Below are 13,628 nucleotides of genomic sequence, written 5' to 3'. Positions count from 1 at the left end.
TTTTTGTGTTTATCACTGCAGACTGAAATCTTTCTACTCTCAGTGATGGCCTTTGCTTTGCTTGTGTCCATTGTTGTAGCCACCGTGTGGATCTCTTTCACTGAAAGTGTTAACTCTTTTTCACTGACTCTTTAGCGAGGATGATGCACTTCTCTGAGAACGTGTCCCTTTGGAAAACATGTGAATCATGCATAAGATGAAGTCTTCCCATTCACCCTTCTAAGAGAATTTTGACTGCACTCTTCCAAAATAGAATTGTTTGCTCTTTTTCCAATTGATGTTATAATAAATATTCTTAGCCAACACCTTAATTCAAATGCATCAATTCTTCTTTGACCTCCCTTATTTCTTGTCTAGATTTTGAATGCATAGGAGGGGGGTTGAAAAATACCATGGCTTAGGTTAGGTGCACCTCAGTTCTCAAAGTGACATTTTTGCTTGTAATACTATAACTAGAGCTTCTGCCCAATGTTTGATTTTTTCCATTATTTGATATCTTGACTGCTGCTTCCATATTGTTCATTGTGGACCCAAGTAAAATGGAATCCTTAACAATTTCTATCTTTTCTCTATTTATCATGATATCAATTATTTGTCCAGTTATGAGTATTTTTGTTTTCTTATGTTGAGAAATAATCCATACTGAAAGTTGTAGTCTTTGATCTTCATTAGTAAATACTTCAAATCCTCATAACTTTCAGCAAGGGTGTGTCATCTGCATACTTCAGGTTGTTAAAGAGTCTCCAATCCTGATGCTGTCTTCTTCTTCATGTAGTCCAGCGTCTCGGGTTATCTGCTCAGCATACAAGCTGAATGTGTATGGCAAAAACATACTACCCTGATGCACACTTATCCTGATTTTAAACAATGCAAGCTCAGTTGTTTGAAACCATCAGCTGCTCCTTGGGAAAGAAACAGGACTTTCTACTCCTGTAAAGAATTACAGCCTCAGAAACTCAGAGGAACAGTTTTGCCCTGTCCAACAGGGTTACTATGAGTCCACATCAACCTGATGGCAGTGAGTGAATGCAATGTTCCCTTGGTCTGTTCAAAGACTAGTTGGAAGTTGACCATTTCTTTTTTGATACAGTCACTGTGTGTTCCTTCCGTCTTCATTATTTTGCCACTTATTCTTCCATAATGTAACTTGAGGTTTGGACTCTTCTTCAGTTTTTTAAATTTAAGATATTCTTATTTGTCTTTCTAAATTCAGGTCTTTGCACATTTTTCTTGTAATGCTCTGCTTTGTCTTCTCGAGCTACCCTTTGGCAGTTTTTGTTCAGCTCCTTTTCCTCTTTTTCTTCCATTTACTCTAGTTAGTTATGTTAAGGAGCAAGTTTCAGAGTTTTCTCTGACATACATTTTGTTCTTTCCACCTGTTCCTTTGTGATGACCTTTTGCTCTTTGTGTTTGATATTCTTGATGCCATCCTGCAATTCACCAGGTCTTCCGACTGTCTGATTCACTAAATTTCTTCTGAAGGTGATTTCTGAATTGAAATAGGACAAGCTCAAGGCTATAGTTTAGCTCTCATGGACTAGTTTTAATTTCCTTCAGCTTCACCCTTAACTTTCAGATAAGCAATTGATGGTCTATTTCACAGTTGGCCCCATAGCTTGCTTTGGCTGATGATATTGAGTTTCTCCATTGTCTCTTCCCACAGATGTAGACAACTTGATTCCTGATATTCCATCTGCAGATGTTCATATGTATAGTTGTCCTTTTTGTTGCCTAAAAAAGGTATTTATTAAGAAGTTGTTGATCTTGCAAAATTCTATTATGCATCCTCCATCTTCATTTCTCTCATCATGGACACATTTTCCAGCATTTGAACTTTCTTCTTTATTTCCAACTTTTCTGTTCCAATTGCCCATAATTACAAATGCAGCTTGACTGCATACTTGACCAATTTTGAACTGGAGAATTGGTCAAATTCTTCATCACTAGTTTTCAATTTAGTGCATAAATTTGAATAATAGTCCTATTAATTGGATTTCCTTTTTTGATTTTTTGTATCAATATGAGTACAATATTGATTATTGTACTGATAGTTCTGCTAGAAGGAAGAAGTGATTGATATGTTTGGCTAATTGCTTCCACGAACAACTGGGTCTTTTCCAGGAGACCAGAACTGGTGGCTCTTGGCTACCATGGATGAATATTTTGATCAAAGATGCTATAGAATTATCCTGATCAAAATGAAGAAGTCAAAAACAAAATTTCAAATTTTCAAGGAATCCAGATTTTCTGAAACCAATGAGACATAATGAGTCTTTGAAACTATTGTTCGGAGATTGCCTTTACACTTTAAACCCAAAATATCCCATGAAGCCTTCTTTAACCAGGCCCTCCCCCCAAAATGTTTAGCTTAATTAGTAAGCAATGTCAGCCTTGAGCACTGTCCATTTTAAAGAACTAGTTATGTGGGCTCAAGTTGACAACAGCAACTAGAAAGATTAGCTAGATCACATCGGTAGGCAGTGGTGAGTTTACGTTAGTGTGGGGAGAACAATGAGGTCAAGGGTGTGAGAATGGTTGTACAACTTAAAGAAAGCAATCAATGTCACTGAATTGTACAGGTAGAGATTGTTGGGTTGATCCATGTTCTGTTGTACATAGTTTGAACAACAAAATATATTTAAAGAATACAAAATCCTGAATCTAAGGGAAAGAAAAGTTATAAGGAGGGTTGATGTAGAGCACGGTATCTTGGGTGAAGGGGAAGAGAGTAATCCACAAGAGAAAAGAGAAATCAAAGTAGGGAGGTAAGGTTGGCTATTAGGAGGGGTTGAGAAGTAGTTTAAAACTGTAGAATACAAAACTGATCATCTAAATTGTAAACTCCCCACAAATAAAGAAAATTTTAAAATGTTAAAAGAGAAAATAGATTCCATCTTGATGACCATAGAAGACAGGCATTGAGGTTCATTCTGTAAAGAGAGAGTCAATATATTGAGGTATTTCTCAGACTCAGTAAAAACTTCTATTCTATTTTTATTTTTCAAATAGTAGCTTAGTTTTTTTGCTGTGTAAAATACCCTCATTGTAAAATAGTATAAAATATGTATGTACAGTTTTAATAATAATTATTATGTGTGGGTGATGTGTATAATGGAATCTCATAGTGGTTAGTCACTCAATAAATTTGTGCATCTGCTAATTTGCTTATTGGGTAGTTGAAAATACTTATTTATAAAAGGACAGTGTACTGTTTTGTTTAATTTTAAATGTGCTATGTAGAATTTTATTATTTATTTGTGGGAGTTATTTTTATATTTTAGTGTGCCTCATCCTCATTTAAATCTATTGTATTTATTTTCTTTCATCAGTGGAATTTTTTTAGGTTTGCTGGTTTTCGATTAATTGATATTTTGGTAAATTTTGCTGACTTTCCCACTCTTTCAGTATTGTCTTTCAATCACTAGGCAGAAGTTCTTAATCCTAATCTTAATTTTAAGCAAGCCCTCTATATTAATCTATTTTGCTAAGGAAAACACACCAAAAGAGTAGATAATTTTTAAAAATATCCATCAGGGTTCCTCATAGTGAAACTATTATAACATTCTCTACATGTGTTATTCAAACTTAGGCATACAGATGCACATATTTTTTAATGTGTACTTAAATTTTTATATATGGGTAAAATAATTATATCATGCATTGGTATAGCCATTACATACATTCATAAATATGTCTATAAATTCTTAGATGCATAAAACTAATCAGCAAGAAAATAAGTGAGGTAATTTATAATTCTGTATATAGTAACAAAAAAATCAATGCTCTAGAGAAGTGAACTTGATTATTCCAGAGGTCCTTGAATTGTCTGTCCATTGCTTAGTTAACAAATTAGCAAGTGATGATGAGGGACAGCTGTTAAGTCAGAATATTGTGGTTTGATTGAAAGTCTTTTAGTTCATTATAAATAAATTAAAACATTGGTTCCCATAAGCATCTTCTCTGACTAAAGATTATGATAAATTCATTAAATAAATGCTTTCCTAAGTACTCCTAAATCTGAGAGTGCTTTGCTGAAATAGGACCTGTGTGTAGAAAACTAAACAGATTCATAAGCAAATAAATTTGAATAGAGTGCTCAGGGAAATGAATGTGAGATTTTTGTTGTTACTTGTTGGGTTTTGTTGTTGTTCTTACTTGTTTAATCAGCAAATCACTTTTCTATAGCAAATTTACATGGAAGTGGCTGTGCTGAGAAATTTGCAGAGAGAAGACACTCAGAATGTCCATTGAAAAGTATTCCTTTCCTGTTTGGGGACCAGTGAAATACGCTTTAGCTACTCTGTCTCCGTTAAATTCCCACTAGATTTAGAAGTTGACTTAATGATTATCTGTTGTTATATCAACCCATATATTCTGAAGGCCACACCTAAGAGATTACATTTGTTCCTTCAAAAGCCTGGACTACTAAGTTCTTGATGACTAAGTCTCACTTCAAACTGTAACCCTCAATTATAAAAACTGTTGTCTAACAATACGTGGGTTAAAGGACAGAAAATCAACATCATCAGCTGCCTGAACATAGTTGTTCTGCGGATTGGTTAAACCAACAATACTATAAGAAGCTAAGACATGACATAGAAACAGGAAAATAGAAAGGTGTTTTAGCCCTTTGAAAGAAAGAACTGCCCTATGGCTATTTCAACTTAATAGTGCAGAATCCAGCAAAGTTGTTCATCACTATTGGACTTTATTCATCATGATAAAGCTATAGAATGCCATCGTCTCCAGTTCAACTCCTTTCTTATTATACAAATAAAAATAAAAGTTCCAGGCTGAGATGAAGAATAGATAACCTGAATGGACAAAATGTACAGGTAATCTGTATTGGGGCAATGGGAAGGATTTTGAGGCTAGGTTTAAGGGTGAAGAGTCAATAAATAAGGATTTACAATTTCCCCATGCCTAGACTTTAAGTGTATTTAAATGACCATGACTAGGAAATGGACTGGGCTACCATAATGAATCCTGTGATAAAACAAAGGTGTAAGAACACAGCAAGATGATATAGATAACACTCAGTGTTCCAATAAGGAGAGCATTGTTACAAACCAGATAGAAAGATTTAGAAGAAGAGTGCAGGGATGTGAGCTCCATCTTGCTATTTGGGAGAAATATGGTTTACAGAGGAAAATGGCTCACGATGCACAAGAAATTAATCCAAATATCTATATAACAGGAGCATTTAAAGGATTAAATATCCTATTCCTATTTTAAGTAGGCTACAAAGAGAGTTTGAATCTCAGTATCTGCTGAATACACTTGCTGCTATGACTTCCTGCTCCACAGGAAGAAGAATCCTACCAGTCTCTTTCCTAAGCTCAAAGCCCCTTAAGGTGAGTTTCCAATTTCTTTTCTTATAATGGTCTGGAATACAAAGGGTTATTTAAGCTGGCTGCTGCTTCAGCCAGGATCCTACTTTAAGTATTCTTCTGGCATGAAACTCTTTCAAATGTTCTCCTGGTTTGCTTTCCCAGAGACTCTGGTCATTCCTGTGGCAAGCATCCATCTTGACAATGCCGTGGGTGGGTGTTAAGGTCGATCAATGACCAGTCCCAGTCCCAAGCACTTCTTATTCCCTCCTTCTGGCAGCTAGGGGCGAGTATGGCTGCGTTTTCTTTTCTTTTCTGAGTGAAAATGTCCTCGATAACTTCAAAGTTATTTATCATCTTGAGAGTTTCCACTCCAAAACAATTCTAAATTGCTAATTTGCCTTGAAGCCGGTGGCTACTAACATTAGTGATTTCAAAGTGATTGCCTTATACCTCTCTTTATTAAGAATAATAATGGCAGCAGCAACTTTGTTTGTTTGTTTTTTAGTTATATATATATATATTGCCATCAAGTTGATTCAGATTCATAGAGACCCTCTGGTGTCTGAGACTAGCAAACCTTTTCATCTTCCTCTCGACTGAGTGGTGGGAGGGCTTGAACCACCAACCTTCCAGTTAGTAGCCCAATGCCTATCCCACAGTGCTAATAGGGCCTTCAGCCAGAATCAATTCAATGACAGTGTGTTTTGGGGTTTTCAACTTATATGAGAATCTATCTTATTTTGCCTGATTTTGATAATTACAGTCTCAAAGAATAATATTAATAAATATGATGATGGTGATGAATAAAATTAGAATAATCATTGATGACAACTATAGATCCAATCTTTCTCCCGTGGAGAAAGCCCTCTAGTGGGTTTGAACTGCTATCCTTCTCATTGGCAGTTCAATGTTTACTGAACTGAGTCACCAGGGTTGGGAAGCCCTGTACAGGTTCACTATGAGTCAGAATCACTCAATGGCAAGAGTTGTTTGTTTTTTTTGGTTTATATGTCAAATAACTAAGAATAGGTGTTTTTAAATAGATTTTTATATAATTTCATATTTAATCCATAAATCTTTTGTACTATTATTATCTACAATTTACCTACAAGGAAATCGATGTAAAGATATATGTATCATATAGCTACTTACTAGCGGAGTTGGTATTTGAATGTAATCTGAACCAAGAGAACACATGCTGAGTCATTGATCTATGAGGCTCAACTTTATGCTGAGCATCAGCTTTTCAGAACTACCCATGTTTTCTCCAACTTTACTTACTTTCTCTCAATCTTGAACACATCGTTCATGCAAATTAATTGCTCCCCAAATCCATATGTTTCTAAAGCAATGACAATTTCTTAAAAGTTTTGCTTAAATATGATGTCATATTAATACAGATCTCTCTGTGTGTCACATTTTGAGCTGCATTTCCACCAATTTAGCTGTTTTATAATAACCTGTCTAGAGACATAGCTCAGATATGGAAGTTATGACCTATTCCCTGCATGTAAATTGTAGGCAGCACCATCAGCCATCATAATTTCACCAATTGTGAGACATCTTCCAGCAACTTAAAACTAATTGCCGTAGGAACTATTTTCTGTAGATAAGCCTCTCATGCTACCGTCATGCCCTTCAATGGACTGGAACCATTTTAAGAGTAGGAAACACATGTCATCATATGCATGTTCCAAGTAACAGACACAACACCTAGGCTACGCTGTGATTGTTATTGTCAGGTGCTGGTAAGTCGTTTCTGACTCATAGCAATGCTACGGTCAACAGAACAAAACACTGTGCCAAGTCCTGTGCCATCCGCACAATCGTAGCTGTGTTTGAGCCCATTGTTTCATAGGAGGAGCTAAAAATGTTTACTAAGTAGCAGTGATAGAAGAGAATCAATGCAACGAGAAGATTGCGTGAGGCACAGTAGAACCTTGTCTGTCATGTGTTTTTATATCATTTCTAGGAAACAGCCTTTCTAAATGGCCTTGAGGAATCACAGTACCATCGCTGAGTTCATCCTCCTCGGGCTGTCTGAGGACCCCTATGTCCAGGCTCTGCTGTTTGTGCTCTTCCTGGGGATTTACCTCCTCACCCTGATGGGGAACTTGATGATGCTGCTGGTGATCAAGGCTGATTCCCATCTCCATACTCCCATGTACTTCTTCCTTGGACATCTCTCTTTCGTCGATCTCTGCTTCTCTTCTGTCACTGTACCCAAGATGCTAGAGAACCTCCTGTCTCAGAGGAAAACAATCTCAGTAAGGTGTTGTCTGGCTCAGGTGTTCTTTGTGTTTGTCACTGCAGGCACAGAAGCCTGTCTGCTTTCAGTGATGGCCTATGACCGGTATGCTGCCATCTGCCACCCTCTGCTCTATGGACAGATCATGAATAAGCAGTTGTATATGCAACTTGTGTGGGGCTCCTGGGCATTAGGTTTCCTTGATGCGTTCATCAACATCATCCTAGCTATGAACTTGGTATTCTGTGAGGCCCAAATCATCCACCACTACAGCTGTGAGATGCCATCTGTTCTTCCTCTGTCCTGCTCTGATGTCTCCAGGAACATCACTGCATTGCTCTGTTCCACTCTCCTACACGGACTGGGAACCTTCCTGTTGGTTTTTTTATCATATGCGCACATCATTTCCACCATCGTGAGCATCAGCTCCACCTCAGGCAGAAGCAAAGCCTTCTCCACCTGCTCTTCCCACCTCACTGCCGTGATTCTTTACTATGGGTCAGGCTTGCTCCGAAATCTTATGCCAAATTCAGGTTCCCTCATGGAGTTGATCTTCTCTGTGCAATACACCGTGGTCACTCCCATGTTGAATCCCCTCATCTACAGCCTGAAGAACAAGGAGGTGAAGGCAGCTCTGAGAAGAACTTGGGGAAAGTATTTGCAGCATATCCAGTGCTGAGATAAGGAAAGAGAGAATTGGCAAAACGTTGCACACCAAAAAGTGCTAACTTACAGTAAGGATTATTTCTGGTTCCCCACAATATCTGGTAAAATAAACTAAATCAGGAGTGCATGAAAGAATGGCACACAATTGTGACAGGAGGGAGATTTCCCTTTAACTCTTTAAACCTTTCATCATTTTTATCGAGAATGTTTTTGTTATGAACTTGCTGATTTAATTTCATCCTTCTAAAGCATTTGCCTTAGGCTTTGCGTATGGTGAAATTATTTGTCTCAGAAGGCTATCATTATTTTTAATTAACTTCTTGGAAGGCACTATACTCTTAAGTAATAAATATGTTACGCATATAAAGTCCTAGATCTACACATAAGAAAAAAATAATAGATAGGAATTGATGAAGTGCAAGGCAATTCCAAATGGGTGGGCCCAGAAGACAAGCAGGAAGGAGTCAGTATAATGAGGGATATCTCACATTTAAATAAAGTTTCCAAGAACCCTGCTGTTATGGTGGCCATATTTCCTGTGTGAGCAGCTGCAAGGTGTCTATGGGGCTCTAGAAATTTCATTTTCTCACATAGTATTCATTCACTGTCTGTATGGGGGGATGTATTTTCTCTAATTAGCTGACTTCATCGATGTGTCTTTTCTTTTTAGAGTGAAAGCTATGTACTCTAGGCAAATCATCTGGATTAGGTATCATCACAAGTGAATCCTGAAACCATTTTTGTCCAAGCAGCGGTCACTGTTTAGGGGACAGGGCTTTCATGGTTCTAAGGCTACTTCATCATCCTCATCTAATAACTCATTTTTATCTATAAAAACACAGATCTATTTTCACATTGCATTTGATTTATGTAATGTGTACTTTGCAGTTATAAAATTCACTGTAATCAGATTAAATAAGCAATAAAAAGAAGTGAAGATTATTAAAATAATTTCATTTTAATATTGACTTGTACTTTTCTGAAACCCTTTCACAGAGTCACTTTTTTCCAGTGGCCACTTATAAAGGCTGTTAATCTGGTCACTGATATTTCATCAATGGGGGCCTTCTCAATGGGTTCTCAAAAAATGCTAAACATATCATAATCCTTCATGGACAACAGTAAATTCAAGTTCTTCCTTGCTTTCATTGATCTAAAGTGAGGTCCTATCTGTACCTCCAAGAACAATTACTCAAAAACTCAATGTCATCAAGTCAACTCAGACTCATTGTGATCCTACAAGGAAGGGTAGAACTGCCTTTGTGGGTTTCCTCAACTGTAATTCTTTATAGGAGTAGAAAGCCTCATCTTTCTCCTGAGGAGTAGCTAGTGGTTTCAAACTGCTGAGTTCAGGGTTAGCAGCCCAACTCATAATCCCACAAGTGCTCCCTGAAGGTCAACTAGTACATAGAATTTAAAGAGCTAATTTGAAGTTATGAAGAATAATTTTCCTTTCTACTCAGAAAAGAAAGGTTATCTGCATTGACTCAATGGCAGTGAATTTGGTTGGGGGTGTGTGAGCTCCTATTTGTTTTTGTTTTTCAGTTTTCTCAGAACTAGGGATGATAGAGTTTATTGATTTGGGATCTAGTATTCTGCAGGACTGAGTCTCCACCCAGTGCATGCCCAAGGCTACAGGAAATCATGAGAGTATTAGAAAGTAAGGGGAAAAAAAAAACCTGAGGCAAAAGCCAGAATTGGTATTCACTTACCTGATTGAGTTCTGCCTTCATTTGCTTTTGTTTTTGCAAACCTTTCGATTTTTGTAAATGGAATGCTTTACTTTAAAATGGCGAATTCTTAAAATACTGTGTCTAGTGACAGGACTTTTCCAGTTGCAGTGATCATCATTGAAAGTATATAGCTCATGGTGGAACAAGAAAAGCAATTTCTCAAATTCACTTACTTGCCTTTGTACTTTTCTTGGAGATCTTTCAGTACACATATATTCATTGTATCAAGCACATTTGTATATTTGTTGCCATCATCATTCTCAACACATTTGCTTTCTATTTGAGCCCTTGGTGTCAGCTCCCCATTTTCCCCTCCCTCTCTACCCTCCCTCTCTCATAAAGCCTTGATAATTTATAAATTATTATTATTTTGTCATATCTACACTGTCCGACGTCTCCCTTCACCCATTTTTCTGTTGTCCATCCCCCAGGGAGGAGGTTATATGTAGATCCTTGTGATAGATTCCCCCTTTCTCTCCCCCTGCCCTAGTCCCCTGTCCCCTTTCCCTCCTGGTATCACCACTCTCATTATCAGTCCTGAGAGGTTTATCTGTCCTGGATTCCCTGTTTCCAGCTCTGATCTGTACCAGTGTACATCCTCTGATCTAGCCGTATTTATTAGGTAGAATTGGGATCATGATAGTGCCAGGAAAGGAAGCATTAGAGAACTAGAGGAAAGTTGTATGTTTCATCGTTGCTATATTGCACCCTAACTGGCTCATCTCCTCCTCGAGACCCTTCTGTAAGGAGATGTCCAGTTGCCTACAGATGGGTCTTGGGTCACCATTCTCAATCTGTATTCCCCCTCATTCACAATGATTTGACGTTTTGTTCTTTGATGACTGATACCCGATCCCTTAGACACCTCATGATCACACAGGCTGGTGTGCTTCTTCCATGTGGGCTTTATTGCTTCTGAGCTAGATGGCCACTTGTTTACCTTCAAGCCTTTAAGACCCCAGATGTTATATCTTTTGATAGCCGGGAAAAATCAGCTTTCTTCACCACATTTGCTTATGCACCTATTTGTCTTCAGCAATCATGTCGGGAAGGTGAGCATCATGGAATGCCAGTTTAATAGAACGTAGTATTCTTGAATTGAAGGAGTACTTGAGTGAAGGCCCAATGTCCATCTGCTACCTTTCATTGAGGTCTCTTACAACTCTTGTTACAAACCATACATCAATTATATCCAACATATTCATGCATATATTCCACTGTTCTTTTCTAGATATTTACTTTCCATTGAGCCTTTGAGATCAGTTCCTCCCTCGCCCCCCCCCCCACCCCAACCGTCATGGCCCCCTGATAGATTGTAGATTGTTAATTATTTTCAAATCTCACTACAACTGCTGTCTCCCTTCCCCTCTGGTTTCTGTTGTTCTTTCCCCTGGCTGGGGGTGCGTGGTTATGTGCTATTCATTGTGATCGGTCCCCCCCCCGCCTTCCCCACTTCTTCTCCCCTTCCCCCTACCCTTTTAGTATCTCTATTCCCAATCCTGTTCCTGGGTTCTATGTACTGTGAGTTTTATCTCTTGCCTATACCTATGTACATGCTCCAGTCTAGTCTAGATTGAGAGGAAACATTGAGGTCCTGATAGCAGGGGGTGAGGAAGCATCCAGGAAACAGAGGTACATTGTGTGACCCATTAGTGCTCCACTGCACCCTGAATGACTCACCCACTCCCTGCGACCCCTCTGTGGGGGGATGCTCCATTGTCCACAGATGGGCTTTGGGTCTCCGCTCCAACCCCCCTCCATTCTCACCAATGCATTTTTGTTTGTTTGTTTACTGTTTGTTGTGAATCTTCTGATGCCCATTGCCCAGTCTCGACACCTCACAATCTCACTGGTTGGTGTGCTTCTTTCATGTGGGCCTGTTGTTTCACTGTTGGATAGCCGCTTGTTTAACTTCAAGCCTTTAAGACCCCAGACACTGTATCTTTTAATAGCAGGGCACCATCCTTTGTCTTCACCACATCTGCTTAGGCACCTATTTTGCGAGGCTGAATTTTCAAACAAGTGGTTATGGGTGGCAAGTGTTGTCAGTGGAAACAGCATGATAAGGCTTTGGATGGTTTAAGAACACCTAATTGAAATGCGCTAAAAAAAAAAACAAAAACCAATAGACATCAAGTTGATTCAGACTCAAAGTGACCCTATAGAGTAGAACTGCCCCCACAGGATTTCCAAGGCTCTGGAATCTTGATGGAAACAAGTCACCACATCTTTTTCCCATGGAGCACTTGCTGGGCTTGATCCCTTGACTTTAGAGTTAATTATTGAGTGCTTTAACCAATGTACCACCAGGGCTCAAACATGGGCTAAGTTCCTTCAAATGCCTACCCTCCTCTAATCCTTAATATGGTTCTTATTATTATTTTCCTTTTTGTGGTGATTTTTCAGCTCAAATAATAGGCCAAGATACTCTGGAACTAACAAAGGAGACTTCTGACTTTCTATCCATTGGCATACTCTCGCTGCCCTCCTTTCTGCCTTAGCTAGATATCTGATCATGTCATGCCTCTCTTTAGATCTTCTTCTGCTTTGAAAAGAAAAATGAATGATGAGATGGTCACAGACATTTCCAGGCATCTCCCCAGATCTCCAAGGACCCTCCGGCACAGATATTTGTGCTGTCTTCCAGTGCTCCTCTAAGATCTTAGGGCCACCTTTCTTAGACCAATGTCCTCTAAGGGAAGGATTCCTTAGCAAAATTCCATAACAGGAGCTGTTAATATTGGCATATGAAAGATGATATACGTAGAAGAACAAGAAGCCATAATCACATGATAGGAGCCCAATAAAAGTAATTACTCCATGAATCATTATCATTGCTACTCTTCTTACCAGAAATAAACACACACACAAATCTTTAGGATCTGCATATGCCCTGCACAAGAACCCACTGAGAAGCTGTGGTTGTTGTTTTGAGGGGCTCCCCTCAAACAAGATAAACTCAGTTATTTATAGGATAATGTTCCCAATAACTTTCAGCTGAGGCCCAAGAAAAATGTGACCCTTTTTCTGCTTCACCTGCAGGGATAGGTATCAATGATCAATTCCCTTTTGGGTATCTTGGGCTTTATGTGGGTGTGATGACACAAAAGTTGGAACAAACCAGGAACCAAAGTCATCCATGACCCTCCCTCTGGAGAAGAACACCTTGGCAGATATCTCACCAAACACTCACTCAACTCACTGCCATCTGAGACTGTAACTCGTTACAGGAACAGAAAGCCCGTTACAGGAACAGAAAACTTCCATAAAGCTGCTGATGGTTTCAAACTACTGACCTTGTGGATCACTAGTGACCCTTATAGTTCTTGAGTTCAGTTCTGGCTGGGCTATGCCATCCTCATGACGCCCAAGCAGAGTCTCCACACATGGTGGTTCCCTCAGCTGATGCACCTCTGGACACTAGATAATGAGTTAACATAGAAAACAAGGCCCCAGAAAAATGTTGAACATTTGTGGTGTGCAACTAAGGGTATGTTGTAATTTTTCAAAAGTGGAGAGAAGAAAGAGGAAGAAGGGGAGACTGAGTTTTAAATACCATCTCATGAGGCTATAGCCCACTAGTTTGAGCTTCTCTGCTGGCAAGTCATTCACAAAGATCTCCACGATGGTGGGGGTGATCTCTTACAC

At 38.8% G+C, this 13,628-nt stretch overlaps 1 protein-coding gene across 1 annotated transcript; it reads left to right on the top strand.

Annotated features, from left to right (window-relative positions):
* Positions 1-7,321: 7,321 nt before the first annotated feature.
* Positions 7,322-8,260, top strand: LOC142451063 (olfactory receptor 8S1-like). The gene has a single exon (XM_075552998.1). The coding sequence runs from the start codon at positions 7,322-7,324 to the stop codon at positions 8,258-8,260; it is 939 nt and encodes a 312-aa protein (XP_075409113.1).
* Positions 8,261-13,628: the final 5,368 nt, after the last annotated feature.

This window comes from Tenrec ecaudatus, chromosome 6, assembly GCF_050624435.1.
Source record: "Tenrec ecaudatus isolate mTenEca1 chromosome 6, mTenEca1.hap1, whole genome shotgun sequence".
Taxonomy (NCBI): Eukaryota; Metazoa; Chordata; class Mammalia; order Afrosoricida; family Tenrecidae; genus Tenrec; species Tenrec ecaudatus.
This window is presented reverse-complemented; position numbering and strand designations above follow the sequence as displayed.